The 25,777-nt window shown below is 48.6% G+C and overlaps 1 protein-coding gene across 1 annotated transcript in view; it reads right to left on the reverse strand.

Annotated features, from left to right (window-relative positions):
- ASTN2 (astrotactin 2) overlaps positions 1-25,777 on the reverse strand; it is a 226,636-nt gene that overhangs the window by 155,015 nt on the left and 45,844 nt on the right. The window contains 5 exon segments of the mRNA XM_031556166.1: positions 1,408-1,545; positions 1,645-1,719; positions 1,879-1,963; positions 10,228-10,395; positions 21,750-21,896. Coding sequence (XP_031412026.1) covers positions 1,408-1,545; positions 1,645-1,719; positions 1,879-1,963; positions 10,228-10,395; positions 21,750-21,896 — 613 coding nt within the window.

The raw sequence follows: 25,777 nt of genomic DNA on the forward strand, positions 1-25,777 counted from the left end.
TCCCTCCTCATGGGCTGCACACCGAGCATCCCGAGCACAGCTGCTCTGCACCAGCACCTCCAGCAGCCCCTGTGCAGCACCTTCTCCACCTCATCCTTCACAGGGTGCTCAGGAACCTGAGCCGCCAGCCTGATCCTCCTTTGAGAAGCATTTAGGTTCTAATGCAGGAATAATAACACCTCAGTTTGGGGTTTTCACTGTATCTGCGAAATGCTCCATAATTCAGCATCAAATATTTATTATTACGTTTATTAAAGTTTTAATAATTTAGCATCTCCTTCACGTAGGATACAAGCGCCGTGAACTCACCTCTTTTATTCTACTTGGGTCACTCCTGATATTTATATCAGGAATTCTCATTTGGGGTTTCATTTTGGAGGGGAGCAGACAACAGCCTTTGTGACAGAAACTGCCCTCCTGCCCCAGCACTTCTCCACCAGGAGCCCTGCCAGGACTCACAGTGATGGGACAGAAAAGTGGAAATCCCACTTGCTCTTTAATATCCCATTGCTCTTAAAAAATGAAAGAATATGGGTTGGGGAGATAGGCATTCCCAGGAACATGATACACAGCACAGACAAGAATTAGCACATCAAGAAATTGTCTTCATTCAATAGGAGAAAGCAGCAAGCAGGAAGGCAGGGAGGACTCGTAGGGAATCCCTGGCACTCTGCGATCACACACTTAATCTTGATTTAAACAAAGAGAGGAAATACACACCAATACCTTACAAATCAAACAGCTAAACCTCTGCAAACCAAGCAGAGGCGGGCAATAACAACATCACCTTCCAGCTGGGGCACAGAAGACAATTGTTTTGCCTTGACTCTCTTTCCAAGCCCCAAACCTTGCCCACCCTCAGCCTTGCTGAATGAGATGTCAAAGGAAGTCTGGCTAAAGCACAAGCTAGTGAGAATGGCAGAGACAGAGAAAAATCTGGGCATCTGCTGAACTCAAGGGAGAAAAATAATCCCTCTAATTGCGTAGTAATTGGACAAACAACACAACCTTTCACCAGACTCTGACCCTGGCTTTTCATGAGGCCCAAAACAGAAAATCAGTTGAGTAGACGTGATATACATCAGCATCTCAAAATGACGATGACATCCTCTGTACCTAGAAATGCACTAACTAAAGCTATGCAAACAAACATTAGATTTAAGCCACTTGAAAATAGCCTTGTCACAGGTCTGACCAGTTCACCTGATGGGACTGTCAGGCTTCAGTTACACAACGTACCTGGCCTAGATCCACAACAACCAAAAGTCACCTGGAAGATAACCACACCAGATCTCTTATTGGAAGAAATTGATCAAACTTATTATATAAATTACTGAATCCTCAGTACCAATTTAAAGACCAGTCTAGCCACTCAAGCACGAGTAAAATGAGAAATCTGCTTCCTACCTGACATCTGCCGGATCTTCCGTCACCAGAACATCTGTCTTGCAGCTGGCAAGAGGATTGATAGAGAGCTCCACGGGGGGCACCACGAAGCTCTTACTGACAGGCAGCCACAGGCCTTGTCCCAGACTATAGGTGGACCTGGAAAGGGGACGAACACATCATATAGGAATACAGAATCCACAGTGAATGGTGGACCTCCAACTCAAATACAGACAAGCAGAATGCTACCCAACCCACCTGAGTATCTTCTCCGGTGCTTGCTCTCCTGTGACCAAGTCGTATCCTCTCTCAAGTGTGGTGTAGGGCCACGGCCTGGGAGATCAAGAGGGAGAGAGAAGCTGTGTCACATCCGCAGCAAGGACAGCAGCACCACCAGGTGCCGGATCTCTGGTGATAATGATGAAAGTCACGAGGAAAGGAGTTGAGCCCAGCATGAAGCCAGCTTGCTGTGCACAGGCAGCTTCCACTCACCCTTCACTGTGTCCCCAGTCAGTGCGCACACACAGGTGGCGATGCATGGGGTCCGGGGCGTAGCCTTCATGACAGCTGCACTCCCCTGCAAGAGACAAGGAAAATGTAAGACCTCCTTGGGCAGAAAGCACCACGTTGGCTGCTCCAATGAAAACGGTGTAGAGCTGTGTCAGCTGGGGAAAGGTTAGGAAAAGGTTCTGCATCAGAGAGCAGTGAGCATGGCACAGCTCCCAGAGCAGTGGGCATAACCCCAAACTGCCAATCGGGGAGCACTGGGACACTGCTCTCAGACACAGGGTTTGGGATGGAGCTGTGTAGAGCCAGGAGCTGGGCTCGGTGATCTTTATGGTTCCCTTCCAGCTCAGGATATTCTATGACTCTATGACTTCTCTGACAAGGTTACATGATGTGTTACTGGAGGTGGAGGCGTGATGCAATGAATTAAGATGTCTGATCCCAACCCATCTGCATCCCTTCAGCTCCCCAGGGCCAGCCAAGCCCTGCCCGATGGCCTCCAAAGAAGCTCAGCATGACACCAGCATCTCTCCAGGACAGCAAACACCCACCCCATAGGTGCAGTCCCCTCTGCAACACCCCCGCTCACTCAGCGCAGAAGAATCAACCTCCCTCCCCTCCTGCCCTCCAGCCTTTGCCATTCCAAGGGGCTCCCACCCCCCGTTACACCCTGCTGACAGCAGGAGCACAGACTTGAGCTTGGCCCAGATCGATCCCGCTTTCAGTATGAATATATAACCCGGAGCAAGAAACAGCAAAATCAAAAGATGAATTGGATTTGCACGTGGAGTTTTCTTACAAGCGTCTGTCGATTACTTCTCCCACTCCCTCTGCCTCGCTTTGTGCTGTTCCTCATCGCTGGGCTTTAAGCCTCAGAGCAGAGCCAGGGGGACCACAAGGAGGGGGGAGGCAGGGAAGGAGAGCCCCCAGCACCAGCAAGGCTGCAGGTGGGCAGGGACTGCGTGCACCTCAGTCCCCAGCTGAGCTCAGCGTGTCTTGCAGGGATTAGAGTAAAGAGCTTTATTGTCAGGAGGGAACGAAACGGGGGTGCAGCCCACGAGATTCTAAGAGATCTCTGGAAAAGGAGAGGTAGGGAAAGAGGGGGGGGGGTAGAAAGAAAGAGACAGCTAATGACGTGCTAAAATGCAACGGCACCTTCATGAAATATTCACTGCTTTAAACGCGTCTAATATTAAAGATTAAATGTCCTGGGATTTGTCCTAGCAACTTCCAAGCACTGATTTATGATCTGTCAAAAGCTGCTAACCTCATGATTCATAACGGGAGAGGCAGGAGCATTACTTCTCCAAAGGGATGGAGCTGGGAAGGAGACGGCGTGAGCTCCTGCTCCGGCTCACCATGCCGCAGCCTGCCTGGCCCAGGGCGGTCTCATGACAAGAACTGCGTGTCCTAATGGCTCCATCAGTGAGTTAAAAAAAAAAGAAAAGTTATTTCTTTCCTTGGGTGCTTAGTACGCAAGTTCCCCCAGCCACGACGTGGATCATTAATTCCCGGCGCTTATTACATAACAAATATATGATCTGCAAATGAGAGACATCTCAGAGTGCTTGCAAAGCAGAGCTGGGAGTCTTGGGGCACCGGCTCACTTTCTGAGCCTGCCACAGAAATCAGAGCAAATAAGGGGAAAAAAAACACCCATAGAGGTTGGCATCCAACGGCCCGATCACTGCCTTGGTTATTGATGGCTGCAGGTGCCAGGGCCGTTAACCCCTTTCCCGCAGTATGATGTGTTTATTTTGTCCGCCAGTTTGTTTACAGTTGAGGCAGCTCGGTGTCGGAAGGAGGAACTCTATCAACCTGCAGAAATATTGATTTTATTGACTTCAATCCTAGAGCTTCAACAGCTACAGCCAGCGCTGGAGGCTTTACTGGGAGGTTTATAGGGAGGTTTGTGTTGAGAAGTGAGAGCACCACGCAGCAGGGATGCTGTGCAGGGCCTGAGGCCACCAGCACCCTCTTCCTTCAGCCCCCCTGGATTTCTTCTGCCCTGGGATTTCTTCTGTCCTCAGCCCTGCTGGGTGTGATGCTGAACCAGCTGCTGCCATGGCCTGTGGGGTGAATCAGCATGGGCTCAGTGCGACCGAGGTGGGGGTCCCGGGCCCCTAATTCCTCCTTTGAGCTTGGAGTGTATTTCCTTAAGAGCAGATTTCAACACGCTGCTACAAACTGCCAACACCAAAAGCCCAAACAACAGCACTCTTGTTCAGGACTACAAAACCTTTTGCCTCTGCTGAGGGAGGACAAATGAACTGGGATCTCCAAAGTGCTGTGACAAGCAGCCCATTTCTGCAGACACCGACCCTTGCTGTGCACATGGTACAAACACTGATGCTGAAACCATTTGTCTTCTTTTGAATTCAGAACCCACCAATCAGGCCAGATCAGACTGCCCAGCCATGGCTGATGGCAGGGAGCACAGAGTCTCCAGGGCTGCAGAAGCTGCAGGGTGCATCCAGAGCCCCCAGACACGTCTCACAGCCTCCTCCTGCTGTGCTTTCATGTCCACGGGGCTGGCAGAGAGATGAGCAAGGACAGAGATCAAAGCAGCACCGAGTGGCACGCAGAGCCCTGCCACAATCCAGCACTGCTGCTGCAGCTGGGAAGAGGAGCAGGACCCAGAGCATGGAGGAGGTGGGCAAACCAAGCACACATCTGCCTGGTGGTTGCACACAGGTGGGAGCTTCCTCTGCCTGTTTCCAAGCACAGGGCTCCATATGGTGGCACACTTCATGCTGTGGCAGTACAGGAGCACTCTGCAGCCCAATCAGCATCTCCTGCACCATCAGCTTTTGGTTCAGGGTTGTTCCACAGCTCGTTCATGCCCAAGGAGAGGAGCCTGTCTGAACCCCCACTGTGCTCCTAGGGCAGAGGGAAAGCACACAGTAGCTTGGTGCAAAGACCTACACCAGCCTTCCAGTTGCATCCAGAGCAGCGCAACGAGGACTTCAGCTCTTTTCTACACATCTACATAGGAAGCTAAAAGGTTTCTCCTATTTCACTCATCACACATTTCTGCTCATCTTGAAGCAGAAACATCCCCCAGCCATCTCCTTGCTTACCCTCCACAGAGCAGCACAGCCAGGCTGCATGAGTGCCACGCAGCCAAGCGTTCCTGCGCCAGCGTGCTGGTAATCCTGTTATCCTCGTTAGGGCGAGGTGATCTACTGTGATAATGCTGTGGGATTCCTCTAATCCTCCAGTTGGCACACAGCAGAGGCTCCCAGAGTCCCCGTGCTCCCGGAGAAGCTGCTTTTTGCAGGCAGCAGCACTTTTACTCATGGAGCCAGGGACTGTGCCTCTGCCCTGGGGACCCCAGCACAAGCTCTGGCCCTGTGGGCACCTCTCCCAGAAGCACAACTTGCGCCCTGGGTGCAGGCAGGAGGCTGCAGGGCTCACTCCAGGGCAAAGCTTGGCCCTTCAGTCCCTGCCATCACTCCAATGCTGCACACATTGCTCCCGTCCCTGGCTAGCAGCCACAATGGAGGGGATGAGCAGGCCAGGGACAGGCACAGTGCACATGTGCACAAGGGTTGGCACAGAGTTTCTGATTGATACAGGTGCGGATGAGAGGGAAGCTCAAAAGGCACCTGTACAAAACCCTTCTTTAAATGGGTTGCTGCAACCCTGTGGGATGGCAGAGAAAGAGAATCCGAGAAAATTCAACACAGAAAGGACAAAAATGGTCTTAATGGATCATTAAATTCCTAAATTCAATGGACAAGTGAGGGGTCCTCAGAAAGCAGCTGCTGCAGCCAGGACCGGCCCAGCTGAGGCCGTGACTCCTCAGTAGCTCCCAGCTCTGACAAGTTTCTCTTCCACCCTCATTATCTGCAGCTCCTGGCCTTTGGGGATGGCATTTTCCAAACTCTCTCTGCTTAATCCTGATGAGAAATTCAGTTTCACTAAAAGCTGTTCGGCTCTTGAGGAACAAGAAAGGAAAGCTCTTTCCTATCAGGACAAACTTTCTTTCTCTTTGATTATTTAATTCCTCTCTAAAGGATCACAGCCACCATGAGGCAGGATGACCAGCAGACCCCCAGAGATCTTCCACTGCAGCACATGGGCAGCATCAGGCTGGTACAGACATGAGGGACAGCTCGAAGTGCCTGGGAGCAGAGGCAGACAGTTCAGCTCTGCTGTGAATGCAAAGGGAAAATCTGGAATCAACACTACAAACACCCTCCTCTCCCCCCACTGCAAGTCACTCTCCTTGCCCAGATGCATCAAAGCACTTGAGAGCAAACCTAACTTGTGAGGATTGTGTCTGGGTTTACGCTCGACACAGATATTATTCTCATTATCATTTGCTAAGCCCCTAAGCTGCACTGCTGAGGAAGCTCCCCATGGGCACACGTGCGCAGCTCCTGCAAGGTCCAGAGCAGGCAGCACCCAAGGGTGCTCAGCAATGCCCAACTATCACCTTCTGGCTGACACCACCAAAGTGGGCCAGCAGGGCTGGTGGGATGGGCCAAGCAGGCAAAATGTGCCCAGGAGCACCTCCAGCCACACGCTCCCCTCCCTTCCCTCCTCTCCGCAGCCTCTAGACAGGCTCAGAAATGCCATTACAGGAACATTAGCAGCTGCAGGATTAAACACTCTAATGGCAGAAAATGAGAGTGCAAAGACAGCACAGATAACCTTAACTCAGCCCCCTCGCGGGCATGCATTTTGATTGCTGTTTATGTCTAACACCACAGCCCAAAGCAGTTAGCTTGGGAGTTAACTGCCTCCTGCCCTGCTTGGTGCGCAAGGCAAGCTGCGCCGCCGCATGAAAAGCAATTGCATATTATGTGAGTTTTGACCAAGTTATTAAACTACATACCTTAGAGAGACAGAACCTCATCTTATGAAAGTCAAAGTCAATAAAGACACTAGGATCCTCCAACAGCGAAAACAGCACAAGTTCATGAGAACAAACAAATATTACTTGATGTGCACAAAAGCCACATGATATTAAATTGAACTATTGACGAAAATGGCTGTTTTCATAAACACAAGTACCCCTTCACCAAGGTTGGTCATCTGCTGATTTACATGTCCTGCTCTGCAACCTCCAAACCCCCTTTAACAAGTGCCTTTAAAGAAAGGGTACATTTAATACCATCTGACTTCCATCTGTTTCCCACCCACAAGTGCCCCGTCCTACCAGGCCAGCAGAGCCATCTGCGGCCACAGTGACAAACTCACCCATTTGGAAGATGATGGAAACCTTTTTTTTCTTTTCCCCCTGCCAATTTCTAGAAAAAGACCTTTCACTATCACATCTAATTGGGTTCTTACAAGCATGTGCCTATTGTTTTGTGGGTGCAATCAATTGTGAATGCATAGAAGACAGCTTTAACGGGTAAGTGCCTGATTTATGGATGGGGAAAAAAATCAACGCACTTGCACCTGCTAATCAAGGTAGCGATCCATCTCATTTATGCCACTGCTCTGGCAAGCTTGACAGCACAGAATCAGAGGCTGTTTTTTCCAGCATTTGGCCCTAAGGGACCAATTCTCCAGCAGGTCTCTTAAGTGATGCCCACAGAATGTGCAAGTGAATCAGTTTTGTGCATACAAAGCAGGTAATTGTGCTCACAAATCAGGATTTGCATATGCCACCAAAAAAAGGATGCCCTCATAAATGCACCGGTAAGGGAGGTGAATGAAAAAGCACTCCTTGATTGTAGGAAAAAGCATCTCAGAGCGTGGCATGAATGCCACGTCCATTGGAAAACCCAACTAAGGCGCAGCTCTGAGTGTGTTATCCACACTGTGAGGCTGAGGATAGTCAGGAGAGGCACCCAGCTCACTCAAAGCCACAGATGATATTCTGCTCCTGTGCAGATGTTGGTGCTCTCCCTGAAAAGCTCTGATGAGCTGGTACTTTGCAGAGAGGGCTTGAAATTTGTCAGGGGCAGCAATCATTTAATTAAAGAATGAGTCACACTGTGATGACACAAGGGAAAGCAAATTAAGGTCAGGCAAGCAAGATGTGTTTTGGCATTTCCTAGCGTTTCCGAGCCATGGTTTTCAGGGTGGATTATTATTCATACTGAAGCAGCACTTGTGGCTTTGGTTACGAATCAGCGCATTGCACGGGCAGATATTCCACAAACTCCAACCCAAAAGAGGTCTTCAGCTCAGGGAGGAGTAAGAGGCTGAGCGTCACCAGACCGCATGGTGACTTCTGTCCAAACCTGTGCCAGCAGTCCCTGGCACTGCTGTTGAGGATGAGTCCTCTCATAGAGGTGGAGGAGGTCTGCATACAGCTTGGAGGGAGAAAGCTTTGGGACAAGGCATTCACTGAAGGAGAGAGCTGCCTCCAAGGGGGACCAAAGGCAGAGTGGCTGTAAACACACTGAAGCACCTCAGGGGTTGCCCTGCTGCTCCTCATAAGGGAAACCTTCGGGGCACTTGTGCCCTAGACAGGATAAACCCTGGCCCAGCACCCCTCCTCCCCCATCCAGAGAGGATGGAGGGCAGGGAAACCCCCCGCACCCATTCCTCTACATGCTCACAGCGATGATAAAATCCCTGACCTGGAAAGGTTGAAATCTAGAAAGGATTTATGTCCCCTTGTAAAACCAAAGGCCTCTCTCTCTCGTGGTGATAAAAATAAATCACCCTTAAAAATAGAATGACATTAATAAATATAAATCTAAAAATACATGCAGTGCATCATGGAATTACGATCTGCTCCCAGCCTGGCATGGAAACTTCTCACCAGCTGAAGGCTCATGAACAGCAAGGATTGGAAGCGATGCTGGGGCCTATCTCCTGAGGTGGGAGTCCCATAGGTACTTCCAAAGGATTCACTGTCAGTAGGTAGTTAATTGTTCAGCTCTTGGTAAAGTCTGGAAACTCGTACTTCAAATCCACAGCCCCACCAGCCAGTCCTGCCCTACCCCTGCAATAAAACTGGTATAGACAGGAGAAAGGTTTTGCTTTATCCATGTGCAAACTCCCAGGTTGAAGGGAAAAGAAAAAAGCTGGTATACAGATTTGAGGTAAGGAGCCTGATGGTTCAGTGCATGGCTGTTCTGTCCTCACCTCCATAATAGAGCTGAAGGCACAGGCAGACACACAGACACTGCCCGATGTGCCCAGCATTGGGATCATAGCCTGCCTGAGTTCATCACAAATTTTCTGCCTTGCTTCTCCTGCTTTGAGCAGATCACAGCCCCTTGAACCTGTTTCCTTCCCCCAGGCACATCCAGGACACACCATACTTCAACCAGTATCAGGTAGACTCAATGCTGATGGGTTTTGGTCAGACGGGAAGCAGGAATGGGAACTGTAAAGCAGCTGATGAGGTTAGGATCCAGCACTGTGCTGGAGCCGAGCGAAAGAGCATCATTCCCTTCCCTGCAAATGAGATCTGACATGTCCTGCTTGGGCATGGAGCATCCAGCAAGAGCACAAGCTGCTACAGAGAGCTGGGGATGCAAAGGGAGCAGCAGCTGGGCTGCTGTGGGAGAACAGCCAACACCACACAGGGCCTGCATCAGTGCCAAGGCCAGCACAAGACTGGCAAGCAGAGCACTGGGGCTGCCACCACACACCCTCCCTATGTTTTATGCTGGAGGCAGGAGCTTTTCCTTCTTCCTCCCCTGGGTAGAACTGAACTCATCTTCCCTTATCTCAGAGGTGGCTGAGAGTTGCTGATGCCTGAAGTGATCACGCTGTGCTGGAGCACATGCTCTCACATCACCTCCATCTGCCAGGGGCTGCTACCTCAGCCCTCCTCGGCTGCAGGTGATGCCCAGAGCTACTCAGCATGGGGAACTCAGCCAGAGTGACTATTCTGCTGTGCCTACACCTACCAGTACCTTTGCACAGACAAGACTCGGGGACCAGGAGTATGAAAAGAGAATACTGTCCTGATAAGAAAAATGGATTTAAGGAACCTAGTTTAGTATTTGCTGGAGTCACACACTCACATGTTCCACTCACACAGACCCCCACTGTTCCCTTGTTGCACTTTTGCTGTTTTCTGTGTTCCCAGCTCACTGGAGGTCCCCATGTATTACGCAGGAGAATGGGGCCAGAAGGAAGGTGACGCTTCTCTCCTTGGCCCCACACATGGCTGAGCCACAGCACAGCAGGTTGCAGATCCGTGTGCAGGCAGAGCACACAACAAAAAGCTCATCTGTAGGTTAGAAAAGATGCTTGCTAATGGAGGTCACCACTACGTACCCTGTTGGTACTCAGCACCCTGCCCTGATGCCAGGCATCGGTGAGCCACGCAGGTATTGACATATCCAGAGACAAACCTCCCACACACCTCCAGCCTCTACAAGGTTTCTACTCTCCCAAGGCCTCCCTTACCTGTCTCTTGGTCACACAGCTGTTCACAGGCATCGGTGGTCCTCTGGCCACAGAGATCTCTCACCCAGGGAGACGTGGCATTGATCTGATAATAAAGGGACAGCTTGGCTGGGTTCAGCCAGTCAGAGATGTCCAGGTAGCTCCCCTCACTCACAACGAAGCTGCTGCCTGAGAGTGGAAAAGAAGTGTGTTAGGCAAGTATAAAAAGAAAATGAAAAGCATTTTATGCCAAAAGGTAGCAGTCACAAGAAGGAAAAGAGTTATCTTAAACTGCAGCTTTCCAGGACCTACAAGGAGCCTACAAACAGGAGGGGAGTCAACTCTTTGAAAGGGTATATATTAGCAAGACAAGGGAAAATGGTTTTAAGTTGAAGGAGGGACAATTTAGGTTGGATATCAGAGGGAAGTTCTTTACTATGAGAGTGGTGAGGTGCTGGAACAGCTGCCCAGAGAGGTTGTGGATGCCCCATCCCTGGAGGTGTTCAAGGCCAGGTTGGATGGGACCTAGGGCAACCTGGTCTAGTATTAGTATTATCTAGGTTGGTGGCCCTGTATGTGGCAGGTGGGTTGGAGCTTCATGATCCTTGAGGTCCCTTCCAACTCAAGCCATTCTATGATTCTAAATAAGGTACTGAGGAATCTATACATGAGGCAGCAAAACTTCTGAGTTACTGATCCACTGTTCTCCACAGCACAGCCAGTTTGTTCTTGCTGCTTCAGTACTAAGGAAAGAAACTTTCCCTGCAAAGGCAGAGAACTGCAGCTGCAGACTCTCCTCCCCTCTCTGATAGATCAGTCAATTTGCACTCTTTCATGCCTAGTGCATATGAAAATGCCCAGTGAATGGACAGCCCCTGCCAAGACTCTCCCCTATCCCATGAGTGTCACAAGATGCTGGATTTGATTCCTACATCTCTGCAGGAATGTGGACAAAATGCAGTTATTCTGATCCATAGGATTGGAGCATCACTTTCCCAGCTCATGCAGATGATGTCTGCCAGTCAGCCAGATCCCAGGACCAGGATGGGAGAAGGCAGCAGTCCATAGGGCTGTCTCTGCTTCATGTCTCCCAGCTCAAGGCAAGTGAACTGACCCAATACAACTTCTATCAGAAAAACTTCCCTGCGCTCTCCCCCCTGAGAGTTAGAAGTAAATTCATGCCAAAAAACCTTTTCTTACAAAATCTTACGTTTCTTTATTTTGTGAAGTGCATTTTTCCCCACTAGCATCTGGGAATATGCATCATCTAATTAGCCAAATAGATTTTCAGTTCAGCCCAATCATTTCCTTATCTAACATCTGAGGCCCAGCATCGCTTGGGGGATTTTGCAGGCACAGAGGTCCTCATTAACTCTGATCTTCAATTACATTGATTATAAGACTGCCTCCATAATAGTGCTGCACAGATCAGAGGGGAGCCAAAAAGCCTCTGCCATTAAGTGGTGTTTTGCAAAAGTTACCCAGGTAAAAGCCTCTAAAAACAAGGGAGAAGAAACCTTCAAAGAGGAGGAGTGGGCAAGGTGAACTGCCAGGTAGCCCAGGAGCTAGCAGGCACCCTTCTTTTAAGCACTAGGACTGGAAATAGGAGCAAGCTTTGCAAGCACAATCTGAAGATTCAAATCCTTCTTTGTGATTACTCAAAAATGGCAACTCTATAGATCCAGGGTATATTTTCTTGAAACCTGAAGGCTTGCATCACTTGGAAAAATAATGTCTAAGTGCATTACTAAGTGCTGCAGAAGTTCTCTGCTCAATGAAAGCCAAGGGATTAAAAAAGCAAAACAAAAAATACAAAGCAGCAACCACCCCACAAGAACCTGCTTGAACATACACTCCAAATTTCCTTTGGAATGAGAACTGATGATGCTTTAACAGGAAGGAGTTTGCCTCAACCTCACGCTGTGCCATGTTATCCTCATGGAAGATAAAGAAGCAAAACCTGAAGTCAGGCTTTTGAGTGAACAACCCTATTTCCAGGCATCCTGAGATCACAACACCATACAAATCCAGGCCCTAATTTCACATGAATTCAAATCCTTCACACTTATACAGATTACGCAGATGCATCTCTACATTCATAGCTGAGGGATGAAGCCACTCTGCTGAGCGTACACGCAAATAACACAGAGCTACAGCACACAGTTGCACTGGGGACCAGTGAGGCAGGGGCTGGACGACCAGGCTACAGGAGACATCTCCATCAGCCACAAGGCAACTGCAGAAAGGCACTGTAACACCAAGCACAAAGAAGAACCTTAGAGCTGCCTAACTTCTTCTGTTAATTCTTTTCCATCAATATTTAAAGACAGCTTTAAATACCGGTGATAACTATTACTGGCTGTTGGGTTTTGTTTTGTTTTTTACCAAATGGAAATACATCATGAACCTATTGGGAGTGTTTACATCTATTATAGCGTTAGTCTTGGTTGCTTACTTATTTTTATAGCTTCTTAGTAACAAGTGTGGCTGGAGAAACACATAAGTGCATTTGGAGGTTCAGTGACAGACAAGTCCCTCTGTGCCCAAAGACTCAAAAGCAAAACCACCAGCTCTTGATTAAATCCTTAATGAACCCCACTCCTATTTAAAACAGAGCCAGAGTGAAAGCAACAGAAGGAAATCAGACATAAAATAGTCATATAATTGGTTTTCATTAAAGACAAGACTGACTTGAGCCAGCAGTGTTCTGGCACAGGACCTTGGTGGAGGGAATCCAGCAGGTGACAGCAGGGTGACTTCGGAGGTGGGACAGATTGATCAGTTCCAGGTGTAAATTTGTTTGGGAGAAAGAAAAAACAACATAGATTTGGGAAGGAAATTGTGTCTTGTCATATTCTATTCTGTACACAGAAAGATTTGCAAACACAATACAATTGTAACTGAAAGGAAAAAAAAGTGTTCTTGCATTTTCAAGATGAATTAATTTTGATTTCAGTACGTCTTCAAGAGAGATCATCCTCAAAAGTAAAAGAAAAGGAAAAAAAAAAAGTGAAAATGCTTGAATCCGAAATCCCTGAATTCAATGCTTAGTGAAAATAATGGACACTGTTCCACCTCAGACAAGAAAATAAACAAATAAACAATTAAAAAGCAGGGAAATGGAAAGTTCTAGTTAAATGTAAACACTTTCCTTCCTTCCCAGGAGGGGAAGGAGGGGACTGCTTCCAGCCAGGACAATTCTCACATCCCAGCTCAGCTGGGTACCATTTTAAATGCATCCACACACACTTTCCCCATCGTCACTCTCATTGAAAACACAAACAACCTTGATCCTTTCATAGTTTGCTTCAGAAAAAAAAAGGAACAGGAAAAGGAGTTTTACAAACATTTTGAAAGCTCAAATTCCGAAGATTTCAAAGCCTTTCTACACAAATTTTCTTTTTGTTTTCAAAGAATCCGCACACATAAAACAGTTTTCACAAGACACCAGCGCGCACTTATCAAAAACATCTTGAAAAGCTAAAAAGGGGCAGGCTGAATAGCAAATCCTTTTACAAACCGACAAGAACAAACATTTTCTAAGCAAGTGTCATTTCAAACATGGTTTGCTTGTCAGAAAGACCCACCAGATCTGTCTTGTGTAATGCCTGGTCCGTCAGCAGAGGTAAACAAAAGGGGACAGCAGTGCTGATCAGACACTGCTGCTGTGACGGTGGGGAAGCCCCAGCTCCCAGCTGGAAACACCCTCTGGGAATGGGATTCAGCCAAACCCATAGCTGAAAGCACTCCATGTGCAACACAATCCATAGGCACTATATGACACTCCCAGCTGAAAGCTCAGCAAAATCCTCTTTAAACAGAGACACTGAGGGCCTGGGGTAAAGCAACCAGGGTGAGGTGTCAAGCAGATAACACCAGCATCACCGCCTGGCAACCCTGCTGTAGGCCGCGGCCCTGCAGCTGCACAGCCCTCAGAAGCCAGGCCCTGCTGCAGATCAGCATCACAGCCCTAAGGAGAACCCCACTGTATGGCTACACGGTGCTGGTGCTTCAGGGGATCGCGTTGTTTGGGTTTTTGCATGCGTGTTTTTCCCCCTTTCCTTCTCAAATGTTGATCAAAGCTGGGCCAGCTAAGACAGCAGCAAAAGTTCATGTCTCTCATGCTGAGGTCTCCTTCAAAGTTCAGTGGGACTGCTTAAGCCGTGACAAAAAAGGCTTGAAGTTTTGACATTTCAAAAATCATTTGCCAGAACAAAACAGGATAAAACAGCTCAGAAGAGATATATAACAAGGGAAAAGAACAAAGAGCCCAAAAGGCAGCCAAAAGGGTTTGGTTTTTCCTTTCTCTCTTGTTTTTTTTTTGTTTTTTTTTTTCCGAGGGAAGAGATCAAATATTTTTTTTTTGTGAAGAATTTCTGTTTCTTCTTCCCTCCACTCCTTTTTTCTTCTTTGGTCCATTTGTTGTATCTTAGACAACAAAACTCCTTGTCATCTAAAATTAGTATTTGGTGTTAGAACCCTGCAGGAGGTCATACGACAGGTTGCTAATAATGCATCCATCCCTATACTACCTCACAATTATAATCCTGTTACAGATTCCTATTTTTTTTTTAAAGACCACAGGAAGGATTATCCCCTATAGGTACAAAGCATGATTTGATTTCTTCGGCGACTTTCTTCTTCTTGTAAAACTTGAAAGAATATTTCCCAAAGAGACGACTCCTCCCCTATCAGCTCTTCCTGTTGATCAGCTCTTGCTCTCCCATCTTTGTACTGGGGGATAAAGAAATCTGTTTCTTAATTTTCTTCCCGGAAATTGAACAAAGAGCCAAGCAAACATTCAGTTCCCAGCACACCCATACAGTGAACCAAGCAGTGGTACAGGGCTTGGGGCAGGACTGCACCCACAGACCGACACAGTGCCCAGGTTTCCAGCTCTCTGCTCAGCACAAAGTCTGAGAATTTTGGACTAATTTCATTTCTGCCAAGTCACTTCTATAATTTTTTCTTCTCAATCGAAACGAAGGATAGTATCATAGTGTGTTCAAATCCACCCTAGACGTTCCCTTCTGTTTACCTAACGCTTTCTCTCAAACAACGCCTAAACAGAAAGTTTAGTAAGCCTTTAAAACCACGAAAGCTTCTACGCCTTTCTTGTCTATTTATTTATCTCTCAGCCAAACTGAAGGCAGCTCCCACCACGCAGGGCTCGGCTCCAGGAGGTATTTCTGGCACCTGAGCTGTGTGACACCGTGGGCTGCCCAGCCCATGGCCACGCATTACAAATGCCATCGATCAGCACAGCGTTCACCTTGGTGCAGCAGAAGAAAATTAGTGATACAAATCTGTACGCAATTACAGCAAAAACTAGAAGCCTCTTTCCTGTGGGAAGAGCAGGGTTACATTTTAATTGTTAAATTGTTACTTGCTTAATAATTCTGACAGATTTTTCTCTGAGTTTTCTTGGAAATCAGTCCAGATTTCACCAGGGCTGAACTTCTGTCAAAGAACGCTTGTATTTCATTTCATACAGCAAGCAATCAGTCAGATGCCTTTTCTCAAACCCAAGAGGAACCCAAACGCCCCCATGCAAATGTGCTGTGACCTCACTTCTGCAAGACTCAGGCTGAAGCCCACAACCTAGCAGCTAAGGAACCACCCTGCCTGCTCTGTGGTGATATCAAGACATCATAACTGCCCAGTACCAACACGTTTGTGTCCTCAGCAGGTATCTGGGCAAGCAACAGCTGACAGAGATCAGATATCTGAACACAGCTTTCCCTCAGCACTCCCTATCTCCCACTCCCACGCTCCAGCCAGAGGCTCTTCTTCAGAGACACTCAAGATATGGGACGAGAGTTCAGGGAAATCCTGCCTAAATCTGATCACTCCACCAAGTATCTGATGGACGAGTTATGATAAGCTTTAAGAAACATCAAGTGTGTGTGAATGCAAGAGATTTTTCAGTCAGCACAAAGACCAAACGTCCCCCCTGGCAGAAAACACAGCCAAGACCCAGAACATGCAAAGTCTACGTGCCATAGGGCCACAGTGAGCTACCAGCTGCTCATCACGAGATTAAGCAACACCAATGTCACCACTTGGGAGAATGAGAACACGGCACAGCATGCTCCTGGCTATGCAGCCTCAGAAAATCCTACCTACATTGCTGCATTGCTGCTGCTGCAGGTATCCCATATTTCCTGTACAAAAGCAAGCATGGCCTAAGTCAGGTCCCCAAGCTGACCTCAGTCAGCTCCCCAGGCCCACCACAATGCTGAGACCAGGCAAGGTCTCATCCTGCAAATACAGATGCTAAGATTTGCATCTCTCCTTTCCATGGAAGAGTACAGGCTAGATGGTCAAGGGCAGTACATCCTACTGCACCCTTCCCTTGCTGTCCCTCCCAGATTAGAGGGTAAATGGCATTGGTGCAAGGTCAGTATACACTGGGAGATGCCATCCTCCAGTGATGGACACACTCTGCCTCTCTCAGGATGTCACAATTCCCAGCAGGCCCCTGCAAACAACAGCACCAATCCCCCCTGATTGGATCCTATAGACCCTGCTGAGGACTGAGGAGGAGGCTTTGCCTTCCCCTGCAAACAGAGCTGCCCCAGCACAGGGACGAGCAGAGCTCAGGATCGCAGTCTGTCAGAGGCACGATAAAAACATGATGTACTTCAGCCTACAGAATCTTATTAGTTCCTCATGCAAAGAGTGTTCACGCCGTAAAACCGTCTTGGAATCCCTTTGATCCATGCTGATACAGTTTATAAATTGATGTTAATATTTAGAGTTCATGTCTGGTAACGCTGCAGCCATTTGCTCACATTTTCTTGCCAGCCAAGCAGGCGCGGGAGCGAGAGCAAGCTGTAAGACAGGCAGGAGATGACCCAGTGATTAAGAGCTGATGAAATTAAATGCAGTCTGCAGAGCTGCCCCAACACAGCCACCTCGCCAAAAGATTTTACGTCTGGGGCAGGCAGAGTGAGGTTGGGGCTGGCAGGGGATGCTACTGCTCCTGCCCAAGCACTGACCCACATCTCTGTACAGCATCTCTAAAGCAGAAAGACTCCAGACTGAGCAAATGGTCTGATTTCAAGGCAGTCCATTCCCCCATTGATTTCAGGAGGGCTGGGACCAGCTGGGGAGCATTGCAGGCTGGTTGCTCCTGGGGGATGCTGAGGGATGAAAACCTTTGAGACTGGAGCCTTTCCTCCATCCTTCTGGTGCAAAGTGGGGATGCTTCATTTGCAAATCAGTGAGCATCTCCAGCTTTTCCTTACTGCAAAGCAAAGCCCAGCACTGGGCAATTCCCCACCGCCCACATCTCTCATACTGCTCATTTCTATGCGAGCACATGTGCAGCACGTGCTGAGCCCACACGAGCCAGCACCAGAGGAACCAACCTAATGCCTGGTCACCTCTGAGGGCTGCACAAGATTGAGCAGGCGATGTCAAAAGCAAACAATTTAAAGCAACAAATTTAATTAAAACCAAAATGAGAAGTTGTTGCAAGCCCAACAATTGCAGACTGCAGAGCTCTGTCGATCTTTGGGGAAAATTAGCAGAAGCTGCTAATAGCAGCATCCAATTCCAGTGGCGTCTTGAAGGAAACAGTTGTTCAGGAAAAGAAATAAATAATCTTCAGACAAAACAATTACAGATCAGGTGCGTGACAATCTCACAGTGTCATCATTCAGGCAGGCAGATGCAGATGCACAAGGCTTGGAAAAAAACAGCCACAGGCACAGCTCCCTCCACCTTACCAGCCCCTTACACCCACTGTGGGCTTGGGTTGAGTTTTCACAGTCACAAGTAGCAATGCCCCTTTCTGGTGCTCACCTGGCTTCACCTGCCCCATGAGGGCTGTGCACAGAGGTGCTCGGTTTGCGTTCCTTTCCCTCTCCTTGCAGGAGCTGGAGGAGGACATAGCCACATTCACCCCCAGGCTGGAGCTGCAGCAGCAGCCACTGGTGCTCTCAGCAGAGCTGGCTGCATCACAGCTACACAGGCGGTGCCTCTGCTCTGACCTCCATAAACCACACTGACCTGAGCTGCATGACGTCCCAGAGGCATCGCCACATTTTCTCTGGCACGCGTCTCCAACAAGGAGGGGAGAAGGCTGTAAATGCCCTGAGATGTCTTTGAAGTGACAGAAGGCTGCTTTATGTCCTTTACTTTATTTCCACTTACAACATGAAACCCTACAAGCCCCTGGCTAAATGTAGCTCTTCCTTCCTTCCGTACGCAGCGGTGGACCTCACTTACCTCTCCCACTAAAGTATCCAGATACAAACATCCACCCACACCATATATAACCCCTTTGCAGGCTGTAAAAACGGGAAGCTTTAATTGATACTATATTTCAAAATGCTGTGCAGCAAGGACATACTCTAGGCTAAGTCCTCTAGGGTATCTTTCTCTATCCCTGCTTTCCCTGCAAGCAGCTCCCATTGCTCTCCCTCTCTATTTTTTGAATGATTACTTACAAGAAAAAAGTCCCCATGAATGCACAGAGCTGAGTGGCTAACATATTCCTAAGGGATTTTATTGCTCAGATGGAGGGGCTCTCTTTTCTTTTTCCTCACTTTGATGCTGCTAAATGTTCCTCTAAATAATGCTTTGCATTTCCAAATCCTCATAAAAGCCACCATGAGCCTTCCCATCAATTCAGGTTTGCTCTGAAATGGGCACAGTGCCTGCTGCTGGGTGTGGCCAGAAGATGCTCGAGCTGCTGCCATGGGGGGACACAATCCCCACAGCCTAGAGAAAGAGGAGGAGGATGCTTCAGGATGGAGCAGAGGATGGGGCCCTGGGCAGAATGATCTAGTGACTACCAATCCTGCCCAAAGCAGGGGTTTGGAGCTCAATGATCTTTAAGATCCCCTCTGACCTCAGCCATTCTATGATTCTGTGGATGCTGCAGAAGGGGGCAGATGATGCTCAAGTCATTTTAAAAGGAAAAATAAAAAAAGTGCCCCTATCCTTGCTGGTTTAATGAAACTTCTTGCAGCATGAAAAGCAGGGACAAAGCAAGTGCCTTCCTCAGCCCCACAAAGCAGCGTGTTGCAAGAGGGGACTGACGGGCACAGACGTGTTCCTGAGAGGCCCCCAGTCCCCCCCTGCCAGCACATGGTAGAGTGCTGCAGCTTGTGCCAGGTCCTCGTGTAGTTGGCTACCCTGGAAAATGAAGACAGAGCAGCTGTACAAACCAGGCAATAATTGTTCAGAGGGGAGAGGAGAGGGGGGGAGAACCCATCAAATGAACAAAAGGAGGAAAATGAACCAAGAGAGAGAAATAAGGGCAATAGAGACAGGCTGGTTATTAATGCTGCCGGTGGTAATCTGTTCTCCCAGCCTTTGCTGCCAGTTGGCTCCTGGTCCCAGTCCTTCCCCCCTCCTCTTTCCATTAGCGACTCCAACAGGCTTGGGAGCTCCTTTTCCCATTGCTGCTGCTGGCTGCAGGAAGAGCTTCTCTCCTTGGGGGCTGCAGACATGCTGGGGCCGCTTCCCTCCCTCCTCTCTCTTGGCTTCGGATCCTGGCGCGCCAGAGCTGGCCCGTGTCTATTTCAAGTTTCCTTCAAAGCTGAGTCTTCATCTGTTAGAAGCAGGAAAGCTTTCAGCCTGTCTTTCTTTGGCCTTTCCTGCAGAGGTGCTGGTGGCCTCTTTCTGTGCTGTGAGATTTTCCTTGGCTGCTGGCATCTATTGCAATACTGTCATCAAATGGGAATTAGTGGGCACCCTTCTGTCGTGCAGGAACATCTCCAGAGAATGCACTGCCCCACATGCTCACCTAGCCTGCTCACCATCATGCAAATACAAAGGAGAAGAGCTTAAGGATTCAGACTGCTTAAGAGCACAGCAGAATTATGAGCTGCTAGGTGCAGCAGGCTTCAGGCTGATCCAAGCTCCCAGCCTCGTTGAGGCTGTGCTCCTTCCAGCTCCACGTGGTGATGCCCATGTTCCCAGACCCAAAGCAGCCCTATGCATTTGGAAACGAACCCAAAAAGTCATCTGGGTTTTTAGAGAGGAGCACAGCCCCTGTCTGCCACCAGGATAGGATCTCTGGTGTCGAGCTGCACCCCATCTCTGCAAACACAGCCAGCAATGTTTTCCTGGGTGCCATTACAATTTCCAAACAGGGCTCAGCTCAGTGATGCCTTTAAATGTTTCACAGTATTTTGCTGCCAGTTTGGTGCTGCCTCGGGATTTGTTGTTATTCAAATAGAAGGGACAACTTTAAGAGCTTTTCCCTTCCCAGACGAAGGACTCTGCCACCACATAAAATGATGAGATTTCAGTAGAACTGATGGCCGCTGCAAAATGTCTTCGCTGCTTCTCCGTGAAGAACTTGACTGTTTCTCATAAAAAATATTTTTAAAGTTTTTGCAGTTTGTAATTATATTTTACAGTTTCATTACAAAGCTCATTTTAATTCTTCTCCAAACCGTTTTTACCAGTCCTCCTGCCACTTTCTCTTTAGAAAAGTCATTAAGTCGGAACTGGAGATCATCCCATTTCCCCCAGTTTTGAGGATATTAATCTGTTTTATTGATATTTCACTGTCGTTTCCACTTGAACATTCTCCGTATTTGCATAATTTGCACTGCCACTCCCTTCCTGGTGACAAGCACAGGCTCAGCTTTTCATTTCAATTCTAAGCAGTCGCATTACCTTTTATTTCAGCTTTCGAGCCACAGTGCCTTTCCTGGGCTAGAAGTGCCATCCCAAAAGCATCCTTAAAGGCACAGAAACACGTGGTGAGGCTCAGGCTGGGAAGAGCTCTGCATTACAGTGCAGTGACTTCCTACATATGTATACTAAGTCCAGGAGGAAACCACCTTTAGTAAGGATGAAACCCATTTAAAAAAGACTGTGGAACTCCTTTATGTCATGGGGCATTGCTTTAAGCCCTGCTCCTTCCACCACCACTGCACCTCTTCAGATACACTCCTATCCTCAACATATTCATTCCCTGCCCTCCTTCCTGACCCCAGTATGGGGCTGGGTGCTGTGGGTTTCTGGCAGGGAGAAGCTGTACCCACCTTCAGCACGCCCCGAGCAGCGTGGCAAGTACGGCAGCTGAGCAATTGGAACCGACTGAATAATGGCTTTCGTTGGCTGAAGAAAATGAAATTTGCCCTCGTCTTACTGAAAACTTGCACTTGACGCTCGCTGCACATTATAAAGAAAAGGTCAGCGAAACACAACAAATGCAAGGAGCCCAGTTGGAGAAAGCAATAAATAGTGACAGCAGCCCTTGTCTAATTTTTCAAAGCATCTCTGCCTTGGCTCAAACACTAGCAATTCCACTCTGTGCTGCTGCAAGGGGTTGAGACGAGCAGCTCAGCTGCTGCAGGACAGGAGCTTGTCTGTGCTGCTCCCAGAGCTTATCAGCAAGTCCAGGGGAAAACGGGAACATCCACCAGATATGTACAGTGATAACAATAAAGGTGCAATGTAGAAGAGGCGAGTATAGCTCCATGGTGCGGTCCTCTTGCTGAGTGCATTCTTAAGGAGGTTTTAGGAGAGCTGTGAAAAGGGGTTAAGGGGTAGGGGTGCCCATGGGCTCTCACCATCAGCAATGAAGTGCTCGGGGACATGAAGTGTCACCTTGACAGTCAGCGGACAGGAGAGCTGCGAGCCGCACACCATGGCCAGGATGCAGGAGCTGACGGCAATCAGAGTCAGGGCTGTCTTGTTGACAGGGCTTTTCATCGAACCTGGAAGGCAGAAAGAGAGGTGGGAGCCATGGAAGGGACTGCCTCAGCCCCAAAGCTCCCCAGCTTGCTCTGCTTCCCCCACTGGCAGGACCAGAGCTCCTGGAGCCTTCCAACCCCATCCTTCCCATCACATTCTACCTGTGGTCCTGCAGGACCCACCAGCCAAGATGCAGGCAGTTTTCATCAGCTTGGGGTTATGTGGCAAATTTTATCAAGTCACAAAAACACCCAACCCAAACCCAAGGTCAGCCAGCACCATCACACCATTTCTTCTCCCTTAGCACCAGGAGAAATCTATGCCTGCAGATTTTACACAGCATCAATGAGCATTAATTATTTACACAAACATGTATAAACATTCAGTCATCACACAGGGACTGTGATGAACAACAAAGCAATCTACAGAGCCAGTCACTTTTTACAGGCAGCAGATATTACAAAAAGAAGTTTTATTTCGTCAGTCACAGAAGCTTATGGTATCTTCAGAAAAGCAGCTCACAGAAGGGTTTGCTGCAAGTGCCAGCTTAATACTTCCTGGCACAAAGAGGAGCCTCTGAAGCTGGCACATGGATGGGATGTGCTCACCTGTCCCCAGCTCCAAGGCCATGTGCTGGACATCAAGGCTAGGGGACACCTGCATCAAGAAGCCATCCATGGGGACATTCCTTAACCCCTCACTGATCTGTGTGTACCTGCACACATGGCCAGCTTTGTCTGTTGCTTTGTGTTTTATTCTTTTTTTTTAAACCAATGGAATTACAGAATGAGAGAACCAAGTTAGTTGGATAAGATCTCTAACAGATCACCACATTCAATCAGCAAACTGACCTAATACCCATCACTAGCCCATAGCCCTTAGTGCCACGTCCACACATCTCTCAAATAGCCCCAGGGATAAGAACTCACCACAGCCCTGGGCAGTTCATTCCAATGCTTGACCACTCCTTCCATGAAGAAATTCTCTTAATAACCAGTTTAAAACTCCTCAGACTGTTTCCTTGCATCCTAACACTTGCCACTGAGAAAAGAGACCAACACTCACCTCGCTGCCACCTCCTGCCAGCAGCTGTAGAGAACTTTGGTAAAAGCCAGCGAGGAACTCAACATGGTATCACAGAATCACAGAATAACGGAATGGCTTGGGTTGGAAGACCCCAAAGATCACCCAGTTCCATCCCTCTGCTGTGGGGAGGGTTGTCAACCACTAGATCAAGCACCAGGTCAGGCTGCCCAAGGCCCAATCCAACCTGGCCTCCAACAGCAGGTTTGGAGAGTGACAAAGTAACCAGCAGCATTAGGATGACTGAATCAGGTCTGCTACAGCATAGTGGGGCAGACGTGACCCCAGGCAATGCAGGGGAAGGATGTGAGACCAGGTAATGAAGCCACACATAGGAGAGACCCAGCTGTCCCAGGAAATGCTTTTGCTCTGAGCAAGCCAGGAGCACATGAGCCACACTCTGCTGATGGAAGGGACCAGGAGAAATGTTCTCCAGCCAGTGCTACTCACCCACAAGCACAGCCCCAGCATCCTGGCCCCAGGGAAGCACCAACCCGAGATCTGCTCCCTGCTCTCCTGGCCTCGCCACTGCTCAGGATTCAGGCGAGGACGCGTCTTTATCTTTGGAATCTGATCCAGCTCCCTGCCCTCACTCTTTCATCAGGAAAGTGAGATTTAAAAAGCATCTGCTTGAAAATTGAACGGGAAATGCATCCAGCGAGTTAGCACTCGTGTGTTTCACCCTATAATTTGATCAAATCCGCTTAGAGATGCTGGTGCCAGAGCAAGGAACTGGCGCAGCCCAGGGCACAGCCTGTGTTTTCCAGGCAAGCAGCATGCCTCACCAAAGCCTCCCTGCTCCTGGCATTTGCAGGACAGGAGGAGTGGCTGATCTGCTGGAAAACACCCCATATCCCTGTGACAACAGGAGTAGCAAAATGATTATTTATAAAGCATCTTTTACTTCCCTTACGCATGCAGCATCTAAACAGCTTTCCCACTATTTCACAGCTTTATCACCCATCTCTGCCCTTCATCCCTCAACGCCCTTTTTTCCTTCCCAATCTTTATTTGTATCATCAGCATAAATTAGCACCTCCAAACTCATTTCCTCCCAGGACATACAGTGGCTGCCACAGACCCAGCTTTTGGTTGGAGTTATGATACTCATAGCAAAAAGAAAAAAAAAAGAATGGAAAAAAGCTGCTATCGAGATAATTGGACACAGTCAAGTATACAATAGAACAGAGAACACTGGATTTTACCATTATAAATCACCTTTCAATCCAGGGTCTTAAAGTGCTTTGCAAACATTAAATCGCAAATCCCTTATGAGTTAGGGGAGCATTATCCCCTTCTCACAAAGAGCCTGAACCACAGGTATGTGAGGCAGCCTTCAGCACCCTGCTGCAGAGCAGAGCTGGATTAGGGCCCTAGAGCTTCCCATCCCCACCCCCATCCCCATTCCATTCCCATGGCTGCTTCTCTTCCAGTCACTAAGAGGAAAGGGGCACAGGAGCCTGAGCCAACCAAAAGTCTTTTCCATCCCCATGAGCATGAGCTTGGCTCGAGCAGTTCTCCTCCAGCTGCCCTCCCAGCTCCTCCTCCCCCCCTTGTTTCCATCACTGACTCATTACTGACCCCTAGAACTGCCCACAGTTGGCTTCCACCAACTGAACCGAGACTATGAGACTTCTGCTGGAGGAGCACTGTGCTTTCCAGCTCAGCTCTTTATTGCTCACCAACAGTTTGCTGCCGGCTGTAAGATAGCCTGACGGAAAAGCAGCTCCTTCCCTCGCTCCTTCAGCAGAGGGACACTCCTGTTTTCCATCCCACCACTGATGCTCCAGCACAAGCACTCCTGTGCTCAAACACCCATCTGGAGGTAACCAGCTGAGCGGCAGCCCTCTAGCAACACAAATGTATTCTTAACAACCCACTGCTAACTAAACAAACCTCAATAGGTTCAGCAGGGCTGCACGCTCCGGCTCGAGATGTGAAACAAAATGAATAATTCCTCCCTTGTCCTGGGGGTGGGATCCGACGCGGCTCAGCGCTGCGGGAGAAGCTGTGCTCGGGCACTTCCCTCCTCCCCCTGTGATCTCTGGGCTTCCAGGAAAGTGTTTAAATTGCAGATTTGCAAACGTACTTTCACAGAACAGGCTGCTATCAGCCGTTAGCTACAGGAGAAGGTGTGGAAGGGAATGCACAACCTCCTCAGGTGGAAGATGGGACTCAGGAGCTCCTGAAACCCTCAGTGCACAATCTCAGCCTCAGCTTGTGGTCCAAAAAGCCCAAGATGACAATTGCTGTGCTATGTCTGGGCACAGCTGAGACCGAGCTTGCTCCCTAGATTCCTAGCAAATCCTTGCTATCCTGAGATGCCCTCTCCTTATTTTTAATTAATCAGCTTTCTGCTGTGCCTTGGGTGGTTTTGGTGGAGTTCAGCCTTTCTTTTAGCCTAACTTGCAGGGGGAAAGTAATGGGGGAAGCTCCAGGAGCCCAACACCCAGCAGAGCCCGCACCCAAAGGTGGATGTACCAGGAGGGTGGGCATCCTATCAAATGGAGAGAATCAACCTGCCAGGCTGTGCGAGGGAGAGGTAGGAAAGAAAACTGTGCTGTGCTTGCAAAGCACCCCCTCCCTGAACACTGCGCACCTCCTGCAAGATGAAGATAAATTCAAAGCCACTCTGCAAGCAGCCCCTCCAAATGCACCGTGCCTCCTATGAAATATCATTTGCTCATGCAGTTAATTACTCACTGCTTTGTACACTTTCCCTTGCTCATCTAAAGAACAAGGTGGGGGAAAAGTACAGCGAAACTCCAGGCTCGTTTCTGTCTGATAGTGGCAGCGCTGCTTAAATCCAAGAAAGGAAAAA

Source organism: Meleagris gallopavo, chromosome 19 (genome assembly GCF_000146605.3).
Source record: "Meleagris gallopavo isolate NT-WF06-2002-E0010 breed Aviagen turkey brand Nicholas breeding stock chromosome 19, Turkey_5.1, whole genome shotgun sequence".
Taxonomy (NCBI): Eukaryota; Metazoa; Chordata; class Aves; order Galliformes; family Phasianidae; genus Meleagris; species Meleagris gallopavo.